The following is a 17,314-nucleotide window of genomic DNA, read 5'->3' as shown; positions in this document are numbered from 1 at the left end:
GCTTAACTACTAATTAGAATTTAGCAGCCACAAGCATTCCATTCAGTGCTACCAGCATCATAAGCTACCAATGAAGAGCTTGAGAAGGTCTGCATGAAAAATATAACTATACTAGGGAGAAATCAGGAATGGCATTATCATCATCATTGTCAGCACTACCTTTACTGGCAAAATATTTGTCCTTCCTCTTTCCATCTAGATCCTGAGAAGTTGTGCATGCACATTCTCTCTCTCTCTCTCTCCCCACTTCTCTTTTCTCCCTCTTTGCTTCTCTAAGATAGATTTCAACTCAAGATAGGTGATCAGCTAAGCACCACATGTGCATGTCAGCCTTTCTCACCATTATTTAAGCAATACCTTTATGATGATGGTGAATTTTGAGCGCCTCCCTGAAAACCTTACTGAAATGCCTTGTTGAAAACAAGCCTATTATTCTGTATTTTTGGTACCATTCTGTTGCCGAGAATGATGGAGTAGGAACGGAAGGACTAAACAGCAGGTAAACCCTTTTCTGAAGACTGCTTAATTAGCTTTCAATCCATATGCCACTGACACAAGACACTACTCAGGTTCTCTAAACAAATCCTATGATGTTAATTGGCCTCAGGGGATTATTGGCTTAATGAAAGGTGATTTTTTTCTTTTTTTTTGTGATTTTAGCATCACCTGATAATGAGCTATGAAGATAACACCCCTACATTCTTTGTCTTATCAAGAAAAAATATTTAGCATACAGAACCTGAAAATATAAAAATATAGAAGGCAAAAGGGTGACCTGAGGCAATCATTAGTCCTTCTAACAACAGATAATAAAATTTCATACTAGGTCTCACATTAAGGTGATTATGGTCTCACAAATCACTCCATTTCATAAATAGAGTGCCCTGCTAAAATCTGTCAGTGTTTCCTAAATGTTATAGTTTTGAAATCCCACACAAATCAGGAATTACTATATTTCACTGGATTTTGAAGTTTTCATACCGTAAAATTCAAACACTAACTCAAACAAGTGTTCGACATTCTGTCAAACATAGACAGAGTTTATAAAAATGCAATGTTGTAAGGTAAAGGAATATAAAATATTTTTAAATCTATTAAATAACTTTATTAAACATGTTGTATGAAACACATATCAATGGAAAAATTAATAATTTAAATGTTAAAACATTTAGATATAGAGTTCTGAAATACAGTGAATCCTGGATAAATTCAGATTCAGAGATTCATCTACCGATATTATGTAAGTTTACTTGCTCATAAGCTGCTCTTAAATGAGAACTGTCTGCATAAATGGTAGCTAAAAATGAAATAGTTTTCAGACTTAGCTGGACTTCTCAAAGGTGAATTTAAATTCAAATTTTATGCCACAGAGAAGTTAAAGAAAACAATGAATGCTAGATCTCTAGTCTCACAGAAATCTCCAGTGCTATTCAGGATAACAAGGTTCCCACTTATGTTTAAATCTCAATGGAAATTAACTCAAAGCTACAATATGACAAAGTATATTAATTATAATTGATGATTTTGCAATGAATACTAAATTATTAAAAAAGAATCAGCTTATTAAAGAGCGCTGGCAATTTATTGTAGCTCCCAATCATTAATTATTCATATAGTATTTATTATTACAACTGAATATGATAAATTAATGGGATATTAATGTGAATAGCAGTGAACAATATCTCAGTGAAGATTTTACTCAACTACTGTATTAATGCACCATTAAAAATTAAGTGCCTCGTAAAAATTTAATAAAGGAGCAACACCTCTTAAATATGAAATTAAAACATGAAGTGGCTGTTTATTTTCAGCTTTATCCTTTAAGGTTTTCACAAGTTGCTTTAGGAACACTCCATACAGTTGAAATGACTAATGAGGTACAGGAAAATGATGCAGGTAGAAACATACTGCTTCAATTTTGAAATTAATATAACTCCATCATATTCTGTCTGTAAAATAAATCTATTATTTTTTAACTAAACTTTTCTTATTCAGAATAATATCTCCTGTGATCTAATAATTGTACTTTTATTGTATTGTATCCCTCAGAGATTAACAAATCCATCAGGGTATATTAGTAATTTCTGAAAAGTCTTTTGAAAAAAAGAAGGTACCTATACTTGGGCAATGTACTTTGCAACTCACTATAAAGATGTCTATTCAGGTTTCTACCCATTGCCTTCAACAACCAATAAACAGTACATCTTTACCAAGTAGGAAGAAATGGATCAATGGTTGGACTCGATGATTTTAAAGATCTTTTAAAACCTAAATGGTTCTACTCAGCTGGAAGAATATATATGTTATGGGGAGAAGGAACATGTTCTTGATTCAAGATATCTATTTCTAGTGTCCATTGTGTTTATTCACTGAATTGTTGGATTCAATTAAAAAAAAAAATCCTTATCGGAGAGCTTCTTCTCTTAAACTACTCCATTTTAATGGTAGCACAACCTTAGCACAGAGTGGTAGAAAGCTTCTAACTAATCTGATTTAAAGCAAATTGGTGGAAGGTAAGAAAAGTATGATTAAAAGCATAGTCCTGGTTTTCTAGATTAGATCTAGGAAATCTGCCTTAATAACAGATTTCCCAGATGAATTGTATGATTCCTGCTTAAAAGGCTAGTAAAGGCAACAAAATAGCAGCCAAAACCAAATTATGATGATCTCCTTTAGGTGGACTTTAGTCTCAGGATCAGGGACCTCAACAGATCAAGGAGCTGTCCCACCTCATTTCTAGATTCCAGTATTCACCAACCTTCTGAGATGCACACGGTTTCAGGGATGTGCAGAAATGTATGACTGCCTAGGAGATTTACTCCAGGGGATCTGTACTTTAGGGGAAGCAATGCACTGAAAGGTGGAGTTTGACCTCAGGAATAAGTAGTCAAGTGTGAAATGTTAATGAAAAGATAATAGAATTGTGTTAATTAAAGGTAGCAAAAAAATAGAGCTGTTGTTGGAAGGAAAAAGTGAGAAGAATATATATCTGCAGTCTTGAGCAATTTTGAGCACACAGCCATGAAATAAGGATAAGGTGTTTCCACCTGCTCTGGTGTGGGGTCCTCCACGGGCTGTAGATGGGATCTTTGCTCCCCATCATCATCCATGGGCTGCAGGCGGAATGCCTGCTTCACCATGGTCTTCACAGGCTGCAGGGGAATATCTCCAGCACCCAGAGTGCCTAATCCCCTCGCCCTTACTTCACTGACCTTGATGTCTGCACAGTTTCTTGATCTTCTCACTCCCTTCTCTGGTGGTAAAATGCTTCTGCCTGTGGTTGGTTGTTTTTTTTTTCTCCTAAGTGTGACTAACAGAGGCGCTGTGACCATCGCCGATTGGCTCGGCCTTGGTTAACGACGACTCTGGCCTTGAGTTGTCTGGTGTTCACTCTCTTGGGCCTACAGAGAGCTTCTAGCTGCTTCTTGAAGAAGCCACCCCTGCAGCCCCCTCTTCTGCACCAGAACCCTGCCATGCAAAACTACAATAAATGTATATATACATTTGCAACTACGTAAAATCAAGCAGCATAATGGCAATAAATTACACATACGGAAGTAGTGTCAAAAACCTATCATAACAGCAATTACTAATCAAACACATGGTTTTGAATTTTTTTTCTGAAAAATCCTGGAATAATAACTGAAGCAATAATAACAATGAACAGTAACACAAGATGAGATGTCAATGAATGAAGGGGAAAAAACCTGGGTTTTGTTTTTAAATCTCAACCAAACAAAAGACAATCAGGAGAAGCTTGTCTGTACTCCACTAGCTTGGTTTTTACCCACACACAAATATAACAACAAACACAAACCCAGTCATTTTAAATTATAATTAAATTATTTAGAAGAAAATTTGGGAAATTAAGCCTACAACACACAGACAGACATGCCAGTTACAGTAATGTGCCAGATGATAATGCTAACAACCTTATAGATGACAAGCTATTTCAGAATAGTAGAAAAATGGGATGCCTACGTCAGTGCTCTCAAACCTAAAGATCTGGGTTATTTTAGCAACACTGAAGTGCCATTTCTTTTTCAAGACACTGCATGTTTATTTTCCAGGTAGCCCTCTGTCAGTTGCTAGGAGGATATTTTAACCTTGACATTACCTATAGGAATGTGCTCCTAATTCCATTAATTCTGTGCATCACACACAATAGCCTATTTTCTTTATACTGTGGGTAACTGCCGAAAATCCTTACTGTAGGATACTGGCTGGAGTGAGTCACTAGTTGTGTAAAAACTGTGGAACAGCTCTTCCAAATGCAATCACTGTGTCTAGGATGATGGGAAAAAGTATTCTTGTGTGAAAAGAGATTCGAGTGTCTCATCCATAGATATCAAATACTAGAACATCTGACAGGGAAGCCTTCATTATTTTTGGAGTGCTTTCGAGAAAGCTCTTACAGGAAATGAGATTTCTTTATGGATGACCCCACTACTTTTTTTTACACAATTCAATGTAGAATATGAAATTCTCTGTGAGGATACTGGCAGTCCCAGTATTTCTACAGTTGGTATGAAGAGGTGGAGGGAATGGGTCTTCCTGAAAAGCCACATCATTTCAAGAGAGTTCAACAGACAGCTAAGGTATGGGGAATTGCTTTCATAGGAGAAGCACAGCATTGAGAGAAAACAAAAAAAAAATTCCCAAGATAGGGGAAATTTGACACAACCTTGAGTAATGATCATGCCTGTTCTTTATGCAGTGCAAAAGCAGTTAGCCTCAAGGGCCTGAATCTTCTCCACATCTTTTAATGGCTAACAGTAAAGCTCCTTCATCAAATAGTAACAAGTAGGTGGCTGTAGGCACAAGCTGCTTTCTACTCAGAAGGGAGAGATCCAACATTTAGAAGTGATGAGCCAAAGAGAAACTCAAGGTAAAGTCTTCAAAACGCTGGTAATATTCCATAAACACCTGAGGTTCATAGCTGAGATAAACATTAAAATCATTCTAATTGAAAAGACAAAACAGTGAAGGATTGACACAGGGAAACAAGATTTAGGACACCTGTTTATGGATGTCTATCTAATTCTGCAAATAGACTTGGTGACATCTTTTTGCTGTGAACGGAAGGTCCTTACTGAAGAAGAAGGGATGTTGCCTTATTCTAAGAGCCAAACAACATCCAAGCACTCAGATAAACACCTTTGAAGTTCAAAGGAAGACTGTATACCAACCCAGCATGAAGAGAAGACCAGTGAAAAGGATGAAAATTGAGTCCATATGGAACTCAAAGTCATGGACTAAAAATGTCAGGGTCATGCTATGGGGCCAACCCCATCTCCTGAGCTCTGTTTTCGCTTTACCTAGAAAACAACTCTTCAAAGGAAAAGAAATGGTGGAAAGACACAAATGACTCTCTTGACCAAGAAAATTTCACATGTTGGAGATAAACCCTGGAGGAAGGACTTGAAGTTATTTACTTCTATGGAGAAGAGTGAATAGTAATACCTTTGGAAACCCTGTTGATTTGTTGTTGATTTTATCAGCATAAGAAACTGAATACTATTTCTGATACAAATCAGCATGTGCCTGTTTATAAATTAAATGTAATTAAATTTGAAGGGCTTTCATCCTCAATCTGATGAAAAGACTCATGTAACTGTATATTAACACGTTCCATAAGGAGCAAAAATCCTTCATATATAAAGGTTCATGTGTATATGTATCTAGTAGATGAGTGTGGTGAGCGTAGAAATTACAATGAGGGAGAAATAATGATGAGGATATTGAGCTGAGTAATGTACTTAAGAATTTATGCCAGTGAGTTGAGATTAGATTTAACTTCTGAATGTACACTCTCAAGTAAGCAGAATTCAGGGCAAATGTCGCAATTCAGGGACAATTGTTTAGCCCTCACAAGGTTTACGCCCAACAAGTTCCAACACATCTCCTTCTAATAGCTGCATAGTGCTGGAGCTCCTGCCTGACTTTTTTAGGTCCGGTCCTACAGGCAAGTAGTTTCTTTTCACCCTTTTGAGAAAGAAATAGTCCTGTGTGACCTACTCTTCAAGGTAAGAGGATATCTTCACCCCTAATGTATTAGATTCCATAGCAACAAGAAAGGCTCTGCTTATTTGGCACAGAGATCCTCCTCAAGAGGACCTTGAAAGTCCAAACGATTCACTAAATACATCAAAACCAAGTGATTTCAAGATCCAACTTTTATACCTTCTGCTCCTAATCTATGGATCTTTGCCCAGGAAGTTTAGAAATCCCTCCTGAACATACCATCTTTCCATCCACTATCAATTCACTTCTCAGAGATCGAATTATCTCCGGATAGAGAAATAATATCACATAGATATGCAGCAGAAAGTGGGTCCAACGAAACACAAATGAAGGTAATGAAAGGTGGTATGCACTGGATTACAGAATTACTTAAACTCTGAAACTGACCTCTTGGACACAAGGCTTCATACATGCACTAGCAAGTAGAAATAAAGATGTTGAGGTGAGAAACTAGAAACAAGTAGGTCAACTGGGACACTTTCATCAACGACTGATTACAAGAAAAGAAACAAAGAAAGAAATAATTACTCTATTTGGACATCTAAATAGTGCACAGAGACTGATTCACCTCACTATAAAATAGATTGTTAAATCAACTGCTTTCATTGACTTAGGTACCTACAATTAGAACTTAAAATTCTTGATCACATGTATGCAACAACACTGCAAATAGTCAAATTTAGGTGTCTGGATATGAATCTGAACCTGATCTACTGTAAAATACCTTTAGACTGAGAACCCCTGCTCCTCGCTCATAGTAATGGAACCAGTTAAATTTCAGGTATTATGACACCTGTTGATGAACACACAGCTGTCATCTGGGGAGTTAGATAGTGAATTTGTAATCTCTGACTTTAATTCTACTTTGTTTCTTCTTGTAATATGTTATAACAACCAGTCAAATCTTCTAGAACTGTATTTGGGGTTTTGGGTGTTCTTTATTGTTTGGGGTTTTGGTGGTAGGTTTCTGGGTTTTTTTGAGAAAGACAGTACAGTTATTTAAATACACAAGTATTTTTGTCATTCTATGTTTTGCCTATGTTTTATAAAATGTTGGATACATGAAAAGACAAGGGGTACAAGTTGCTCTCAACATAAGAATTTTTTTTACAGAGTGAGAAAAGTCACTGGAACAACCTTCCCAGGGATGTGGTAGTCTTCATCATTGTAGTTTTCAAGATAGAATTGAAAAGGGTTCTAGATAATCTCATTTAGGCACCCTTTCCCTCAAAGTTTCAATATTCAATATAGTCAATATTCATAGACAAGCAGTGTTAAGAAGGCAGTGATATTTCTAAGGCAAATCAAGCTGAAAATTACCGAAGATTTATCTACAATTTCCAAATGTATGGGAAATTCCATATGATACAGACTTCTCTCACAATTTTTACTTTCTTACATCATGGTTAAATAAACCTGTTTTTTTTTAAAAAATAGAAAATATCTTTTTTTTCCATAAAAACTATATGTACATATATATATGTATCTTATATGTATATACATATGACCAGGTGATATGACTTTTTTAAAATATAGAGATACATCCCTTTAAAACAAAGAAAAGAAACAAAACAAAGTTGAGTTTCTCCCTTAATTAAATAAAATCTTACTTAAAACAAGAACCCTCCTAAGGAAATCCATTTAGAGGTGTGTGGAACTATCTGACTTTTCAGAAGCATTACGTCAATGGTATCTGATCAGATTCACTTCACATGAAGGTGATAAAGTGATCTCACAAATCAAATACGCAACAGTACAAATTGTATAAAATCCAGTCCCAGAGCTTTTTCCAGAAAAATACTGTTCACTCAATTTGAGCTCATAGTTACTGATTTTTAAACAACAGCACATTAATTTTAACAATTACAGTTTGAATTAAAATGCTCTAATAGAGTTTATAGTTTACAAAATGTAAAAAAACCCAGTGTAGGATTACAAGAATAAAAACACAATATGAAAAAACACTCTTAAAACCAGACAAGGTCTAGCAAATACAATTTTCACCCAAAAGCTCTAAGTATTGTTTCTTTACCCTGAAAGACAAAGTAAGAATTTTATATCTTAATTATGACAAAGTTTAATAATTAGATTTACATTTTATCTCACAAGGCATATTGATTTTATTTTCTATCACAATTCCAACTATTCTTTTTTCTTATTTTTGTTCTCTAAGTAAGAGAGACATGCATTACTTCTATATTGTACTGACTTTAAGGTTTGTACAGCTTGGGGATCAACTTTTTCAACCCAAGCGCTTTGTCCTCTGCCCAATATTCTGACACATGTCATGTGCTATTAACGATTTGATGAATGAAATGAAAGCATGTGACCACCTACCCACACACCTTGGCAGAGGTGCACTCCAAACACGCCGACCACCTCCCAGGCAGGTAAGTTTATTAGCACCTTCCAGGCGATATCCAGGGAAACAAGAAAAGATCAAGGAATCTCCAACACCAAAATGAAAACCAATTCGCCTACTGAAGGCAGGAACACCAGGATCATCACATGGCTCCAGATCATATTCTGTAGACAGTAAAATGCAATATATAAATAAAAGGGACAAGTTGTCCACATAGGGAGAAAAAAACCCCAATAACTTAGGAAATTTGTTGCATTTTGTGAATACAAAACTTGGAAAACATGTATTTCGTAGTTGTAATCTCTAATGAAACCCAGTACTTATTCTATATGTCTGTTATGGCTATATATGCAGTAATTATCTATCTATTGTGTCCCACCCACACTACATTTATTTTCTTAATTTCAAGGGCTGTAATCAGTTTGTGCTGTTAAGTGGTTTACTGTAATTTTGTTTAATTACATGCTTTCTATATAATTCTTGGTTTATTGCATGTGAACTCCCAAACAGCTTTAGAAGTGAGACTTACAGTTAAAAAATCATCATGTAATGAAGGAAATCTAACAAAAAATCAGACAAAGGGTCGGGTGAGTGAAAAGACATGATGACATTTACAAAATGTGTGCTTGAATTTCCTAAGTGAAGCTACTGTCTTGATCAGATAATGTCTATTTGCATGCTTTTTATAAATCCTACAGGCGTCACCCAATTGAAAACAAACAAACATAGAAATATATTAATGAAGTCTCAAGCACCTATTTTTTTTTTTGTCTATTTTGTAACTACACCAGGTGTAATCCAGGTGAAGTCAGAACAAATTACTGTGAAAAAAATCAGGGCTTTTACATACAGAGGAAACAAACTGAACTCAGCAAATATCTGAGCCACACATTCCCTCATCCTCACAGAAAATGCTCTGTGTGTTTGTTCTATTTGGTGAGGGGTTTTCTTCCTTAGATATTCACTACTAACCACCATTAAAGATTTTAAAAAAGATTAACTTTAAGTCTGAACCAAAAAGTCTGATTTCATATTCTGCAGATAACAACCTTAAAGGCCCAAGAGATCACTTGAAAGAAAGACCATTCTGATAACTGATAAGAAATACCCATTTTCTAAAATGTTTACCTTGGAAGTTGGTAGAAGGTAGGGTCAAAATCCACTCTGGTAGAGGAAGAACTCCACTCAGGGAAAGAAACTAACCCAATGTTTCTGAATGAGTGTTTAAATAGCTGATTTTCTGAACAAAATAAAATAAGGAAAAAAAACCCCTTCTTCCCTATAATAACTGCTTTGTGGGAAGGACTTGGATACTAAAAGGAATCTATAATCCACACTAGTTTCTGCTGGGAAAAGTTATAAGTTTTGAAAATACATGATATACTGCCTCTTCTCAGAACTATAAGAGCTATTTGGCTGGTGTAAAGTATCTAGAATAAAGGTAACTTCACATTTGATATGAGTAAATTCAACATTATTGCTCTAGTCAGTGAGGTTTGGGTGGGGTTTTTTTTCCCTTTTTAAATGATCAAGCTAAATGAGATACAGTATTCATAAATGGTACAGTTACCTGCAAACATTGCCAGATCTCAACAAAACTTACTGATTACCAGTTCTTGAAAAATTATGTGAGTTCCTAATATATTTCTTGCACAGAATATCAACTATCAGTTCATTCATTCATTAATAGAGCAAGGCAAAGAAAATGTATTTTAGGTCATCTAGTTTTACAATACTGTAAATAAGCAGCAATTTTTTTTTTCAATTATCTTAAAGAGGAATTTGTAAAAATTATCAGAACTTCTTTATATATCAGTATCTGATAAATCTTTTCTGTTTAGGTATACATTTCCTGTTTCAGAATCAGTCTTCAATTTGGACTCCTTTGTGACTTTGTGAATTAGAACACTACTGCTTTCTTACAGTTTATGTACTTCCTTTAGTAAAATAGTACCAATTAATTTCTTCTGAGGCAGTACCTTTTAATCTTTGTACCTTTTGTTCCCTAATTGTCGACCAAACTTCTTTTTCACACTGTAGATGGTTCTCTGAGAACAGGGGAAACTTCTTAAAACTGTCCCACCAGCAACATCCTTCTCAATCTGTTGCCACCTTTATAAACCTTCAACAGTTTTCTACAATAGAGGCTGTACAGTTTTCACTGACTTTTTTTACTGGTGCTTCCTGCTGTTTCTGCTATCTACAAGTAAAAAATATTATCTGGAAACAGTTTTTGGATATTCAGCAGAATGGAATTCCTTACCTGAAAATGTTATGTTGAAACCTTCATAGGAAATTGAAAAATCAGATATAAATCGAAGCTGTGCAGTAAAATTTCCAAAGAGTCCAGCTTTAATTGTAGGGGGTAAGACTGAGCCAGTTAGCCTGGCCACTGGTTCTGTGAAGCTGCCATCTTCAGTGATAAGCAAATAGTCATGAGAGCTCTCAAGGTGAAAGGTATGAAAAAACAGCTGGACACCTTTAAAATATTAAAAAGGAGGAAAAGAAAAGAATTCAATAGAAACTTTTTATCTTTCTTTATACATGGATGATAGAGAAAAATGAATATTGTACAGAAAACTGTTTAGAAAAAGTCATACATGGAATCCAAACCTGAAATTCAGAGAATAAAACTTGCAGTAGCACACAGGCTTAACCAATCAATATGTGTAGTGTGGATGTTTGTTTTTGTCACTGTAAATCAATGGCTCCCATAGGAGAATTGATGGGATTCAGTGTTATTTGTATACAGCACACTGAAAAATCTAAATTTGTTTTGTATAGATTTTATTCAAGTTGTTGTATGTCTCTTTTATATATAATGTCTACAAACACGGGGCATAACTTAGTTGTCTAAAATTTTGTACTCATGTTTTATTTTTGCATTTCCTCCAGCACAATTCTAGTTTTTACTTTAAACTTCAGGGAAGAGTCCATAAACAAACAGACATATGTTTTATATATGGTCTTCCATATAAACAAGTTTATGTTTTCTCAGACCTGTCCATTACTCCAGTTTTTTTTCAGTTGCCAACTTCAAGTTCAGCAATTAATTATTTTTTTAATTACAGTTAGGTTTTGAAATGCAATAATTTACTGCACAGAACATCATTCTGATGAGGCCTGGGTGTTCCCAGAGCAACAACAGGAGATTTAAACACACTTCAAACAGAACCCAGCAGTCAGTCACAGAGGAGAGCTGCTCCAGTGTCAGACTGACCGACAGCAGAGAAGCAGATCTTGGTGCACTGAGGGTTTTCCTGATTTCATGAGACAGGGAAAAGCCAAGGAAGTAGATAATCAGCAGATCTCACATGAGCTGCTGCTGAGGCCTGTGCACTGCCAGAGCAATGGTGCCCACATCCATGCCTATACAGCCATCAGGGAGCACTAGCGACTGAGTGCTCAGTGTGGCATGTCAGCCAGGGTGTGGCATGGCAGTTTGTGCCAGAAGGTGGGCAGGCAGGACCTAAGCACCCCACTAGCTGAGGAGGTTGGGTGTCATTGGTAGTCCAGCTGAATTCCATTGGTGGTCATCACCCCCTCAGAAGGTGTTTAGCCGTGTTATCCACATGGCAAAAAGCTCTGACCTCTGTGCTCACCAGAATGGATGTGGCAACCCAGACAGAGCTCCTGTCTTCTCATATATTTTATGTTTAAAATGTCATAGGATTTTAAAATAAGAATCCAACCTGTAAGAAGATTTTAAACATTACAAACTTCCAATGTAATTATTCTTTCTACTTTCTGTCCACTTTTAAAAATGAGACTAAAACAATTGCACTATTAACTGTTAAAAGTTTGCAAACTAAATGCAAACTAGAAACACAACATTTGAAAATATTTATTTTATATTTCTTCCTCAAAAGAATGGCAAAACCATGGCAAAAAGCACTGCTTTTACTAAATTTGTAAAAGGCATTTTATTGTCTCTGTGTGCTTGAATTTTTTTAAACATAGACCTTACACATACATATGCAACTTGTATTAGATTCTTACCTTTGCCATGTGACACTTCAATAGTCCAAGTGCAGTTTAAAGAGTTTGGATAAAAATCAGGAAAACCTGGAGAAAGAACAGTTCCACTCTTCCCATGAATATAGCCACCACATAAAGCTTAACAAAGGACAAAAAAAAGAGGAAAAGAGGGGGAAAAAAATACAGAAGTCATAGAGAAATCCTGTTTTTTATTAAAAGAAAAAAAGTTACCTTCTTGATCTACCCTTAAAGAAGGTCAAGTATTAAAATAAGAAGTTAATTCAGCCAAAGCCATGTCATATATATTTGATAACAATTTATTTCTAAATTAGCTCTTGAAAGTGAGCTTATTTTCCAACGGTAGTTTTTCCTGTTACTTAACAGAATAGAGAAATGAGAAAAAGCTTTGTTGGAGTACTGCAAGTACTAATTCGTATTGTAGTAGAATTTAATTTTAATTTTGGAGGGGAAATCAAAAATAAAATATCTTGCTGCTATTTGTCTTGTACTACATATTTAGAAAGATATATATATTAAATTCTGATTTGATCTAACAAAACTATTTTAAAAATATTTTCTTTTTCCCAAATAATAGAAAAAAGTGTGTTTTCCTCTCTTTTAATTATTCAGGTTTTCCCATCATAAATAATTTATTTGGAGCTGAGTATTTTGAAAAACACAAGAAATATGCTAGAAAACATTTTATGTATACCAGCATTTGCTAAAAGTAGGCTGTTCAAATTTGCATGGCAAATTAATTAAAGTTTAAGATTTGCATGCTGAATTGCTCACTGATCTTATAAATGCAGCATGGCTGTGCTTTTCTCTCATCTGTTGTTGTCCAGCTTTTTAAGTTGCTGTTTAAATGTTAAATTTTAATACACTAAATACTTAACATTTAAACAGCAAAGCCTTAAGATGCTTTTAGTCTTCCTCACATAGACGAATATACTTTGCAATAGGATGGCAAATAAAAATGACAAAAAGTTTAATAAACCTGCAGCATTGTATATAAATGCATATATGAAATATATATATATACATACAAACATGCCAGCATTATATCCAAAGTTCTTGGTTATTAAATTCCTATTAAACTAATGAGTTTCTAAAAGTTTTTCTAATGTGGGTTGTTTTTTTTTTTAATTTCTGTATTATATATATTTATAAATACACAGAAGGAAAGAATCTATTTTTATCCTGGCTTTGCATGCAAATACGTATTTCAGTACATAATCATGAATGACAATATGCATTGCTAAAAACACAGTAAATACAAGCTTGATAACATAACTTAATAAAAAATAAGGTAATTACAGATACCAGGTGGTACAGCTTCACGGAAAATCTCTGAGATAGTAGTATTTTGAGAATGACACATTACTTAAAGAGAATTTTAACCACTGTGCCTCTGTATGCAGTTCTTTTCCTCTTTGTTGGCATGAAACAAGCAACATGCTTTTCCTTTGGGGTATATTTTGCTGATTTAATTTGTGAAGTTGCAATTCTGAGAACATCAGCAGTCTGCAGGTAACTGCAAAATGGTCATTTCAACCCCGGTGAAAACTGTCATATACCAAAAATTTGGGTCACAACATTTTGAGCCTAAAACAATGATTACCTAAAAGGATGTGAGTTTTATATCATCTTTTTAGTCTAGCTAATTCAATGTACTGGAATATTTTAGGAAAAAAGAAGTAACCAAGTCTAACCCTTGTATGCTGCTTGCCTAGAGGCCCTACTCCAGAAAGGCTTGAAATTTTCTATTCTACACTTACTTTGAAAGTGGGTGATAGAGCTGGGAAAAAAGGACTCTCAGTGAGTGAAAATTAACTAGAACTTTTTGTAATTCAACACGCATATGCAAACATTACAATTGCCTACTAATATTTTAAGTCAAAAATACATTCACAATTTTTAGTACAAAATAAATTGAAACATAATAGAATACTATTTAAAGTTAAGATTCTTTCAATAGTTTTCTATTTGCTGCTGCAAAGCAAACACGCAAAAGAAAGCCATAAATCCAACAGAAGAATACTAAAAATTACAGCTGTAGGGGGTTTGTGATACATCCAAGTTCATCAACTGTGCCAAGAACATCGGGTCTAAAATTTGATCCCAAAATGTAATTGAAAACAATAGTTTGCTTTTGTCCTTGCAAAGGAGGAACAAGTTGTAATTCTAAAAAGGTAAGGTTAATTTGAATGTTAAAGTGGTTTGATTTGTAGTGACCAAGAACTTTTAACAATCTAATCTACCAATTTTTTGATACTTTACATGTTTTGTGCCTGAGTGACTGTAAGTGATCAGATTTAACAGAACAGCTTAAAACAGAGTTAGAACCTAAAATACTTTGCTGACTAAGTTTGCCCTTTGGCATTCCACTGTAATTAAAGGAAAACCTGGACTTAAAACAGGACTCAAATTTCTTAATGTAAGCAACTCACTAAAGCAAGAGCCTTTGTTGGCATCAGCTTGGGTCTCTCCCTTTATACACTGATCTTCTGATCACTGCCTTTAGAACACAGTTGTATCTTAACAAGAGAGAAGCCTTATCAAGACAAACACACTTTTAAGGGTCATCATTCAGCAAACAAAATGGAGAAAATATGAAATTTTAGCAGTAAACTTAACAAAAGGAGCTTCTGGAGAGTTTTCAGAGATGTTAGGTTCTATCACTAAGTACTGAAATATTTAGATACATTTGGATCTTACTTTCCATGGTTTCTATCAGAGGGATTTTGAAGCAACTATACAAGCATTCTACAAACAAACAAACAAAAAAAAAAAAACCCCAAAAAAAACCCCAAAAATGTTGATTCTGTAGTTCATATAAGAAACGTGCACAGAAATATTTGCTAGCATAGTTCATCATTAAAAAATAAAATCACCAAAACTCTAGACAGTTTCGTAATTCACATGCCACAAAACAATTAGTGAACAAAGCAAAGTTTCCAAACAAAAATGTATCAAGATAATTACATAGGCTGATCATGATCTGTTTTGGTATTTAGCATCCTGAATTTTGAGCAATCATTTTGGCATTCAGTATTCTATATTAAAATATAAGGTAAGCTTATTGGCTTTGCTTTGAAAATATTACTTGTGTTGGCACCATTTTCATTTTACAATTGAGAATTCTGATTTTTCTATTGGTATGTACCTATAAATTCTACTGTACATTATAGTACTTGACTGGAAGTTGATACAGAGGTGTGAAGTATGGCTTTTATTAACAGCAAAATAATTTTGATCTTGGTGTAATTAAAGGGAGGTAGTAGCAATGATAAGCTTAATTAGTTCTTAAAAAGGAGAGATTAACTTTCTTGGACTTGAAAGCTGCTATCTGAAGAATTTGACACTTACCATCACAGCTGGGTAATGCATGATTCCACTGATGGTTTCTTTCACATATGAGTGGTTCTTCATCACTCAGTGTATATCCTGGATCACAGCTGAAAGTTACTGTAGAGCGGATATTAAAGTTGTTACCATGACGATGGCCATTCACTGGGATCCCTGGGTCAAGGCAGGAATCTGATTCCAGAGTAACACCTGAAGCACAAAGACTTAATTTGTTTATTTCCCCTTTTGTTTTCAGATAGTCAACAGAAAAGCTCCCAAACAAAATAAAAAATAAGTAAGACAAGAGGAAGAAAAAGCCTGAAAAAGATACTTGTTAGCACTGCCTGAGAACTGATGTGGGATATAAAGGACCTTCTCTAGTTGTCAGTGACTCAGAGCACAGTTTTTCAATTTTCAATCTCATAAAATAGAGAAGCCCAAATGAAATAGGAAAAAAAAATAGATCTTTAAACTATATTTCATTGAACAATGAAAAAAAGAGCCAACAAGAGCACTGAACACAAATAACTATAGGAAGATATTAAGGTTCAAAACATGAATATAAATTTTGCTTGTATGTATCACATGTGATTATTCCATTTCATCTGTTCAATTTCTGATACTGCAGGACAATTCAACCTTCCCCTGTCATGATAATGGTTATTTGACCTAGCAAACAGCAGTATTGAGAGATGGCAATTGAACTTAGAAACTACTGTTAATTCTTACAGGTAGTACCCTATGTATCAAAACCAGACAATGAATATAGCTTACACAGTCATGTAACTCTTATCTGACAGTGTCTTATAGCAGCGATCTAACAGTGTTTGGTAAATAAACCTAGAGCTGTACACTGAATAAGGGAAAAAACCCTATTGTGAAATGGAGGCTCACAAACCGAGCATGACCCATTATGCTTCCAGCAATAGCAAACAATTGTGGAAATTAATCATGTGATGAGCTATAATGGATACATACAAGAGAAGCCAATAAGGACTTGGGATGAAAGGATTTTCTTTTATTTTCCGTTACTATGTGTGGTGGGTTATGACAGAATGACAGGGCTTTTCCTTTGTCTGGATGCCATTTCCCTACCCAGCTGCTCTCTCACCTCCCCCCCACAACCCCTCGCCCCCCTCCCCACCCCATCTCAACAGTGCAGGGGAGAAAATAAAATAGAAAATAAGATGAGAAAGCTCGTGTTATGAGATAAGGGCAGGGGGATCACTTACTAATTGCCATCACAGTCAAAATTGACTCAATTTGAGGAAAAATAAGTTATTGCCAATTAAAAATGGATCAATATCTGCCTGGACCACTTCCCTCTCTGACCTTGGCATCTGTAAGATTGCTTCTCACACTTTCTTTTCCTCACTCCTCACTCACCTATGCAGTATTTTGCACTTTCTTTAATCTTTTATGCCAGAGGTGCCCCCACCTTAGCTGCCAGACTCAGCTGTGTCCTGCGGTGGGTAGGTGTGTTGGAGACAGATGGAACCAGCTGTGTCCAGCATGGGGTAGCCTGAGGCCTCTCTTCACAAAGACCATCCCTGTGGTCATGTCCTCCTCTGTCCGTAATCAAAACCTTGGTGCCTACACCTG

At 35.2% G+C, this 17,314-nt stretch overlaps 1 protein-coding gene across 1 annotated transcript in view; it reads right to left on the bottom strand.

Annotated features, from left to right (window-relative positions):
* Positions 1 to 17,314, bottom strand: part of CSMD1 (CUB and Sushi multiple domains 1) — a gene marked incomplete at both ends in the record, with an annotated part of 1,089,811 nt that overhangs the window by 231,559 nt on the left and 840,938 nt on the right. Inside the window, 4 exons of the mRNA XM_084261313.1 lie at positions 8,362 to 8,550; positions 10,650 to 10,865; positions 12,386 to 12,502; positions 15,734 to 15,922. Of these exons, the coding sequence (XP_084117439.1) occupies positions 8,362 to 8,550; positions 10,650 to 10,865; positions 12,386 to 12,502; positions 15,734 to 15,922 (711 nt within the window). The remainder of the gene's footprint in view (positions 1 to 8,361; positions 8,551 to 10,649; positions 10,866 to 12,385; positions 12,503 to 15,733; positions 15,923 to 17,314) is intronic.

The sequence above is a fragment of the Gallinula chloropus genome (genome assembly GCF_964237585.1).
Source record: "Gallinula chloropus genome assembly, chromosome: 3".
In the NCBI taxonomy this organism is placed as follows: domain Eukaryota; kingdom Metazoa; phylum Chordata; class Aves; order Gruiformes; family Rallidae; genus Gallinula; species Gallinula chloropus.
Note: the sequence above shows the minus strand (reverse complement) of the source record. Positions and strands in the feature narration are given on the sequence as shown.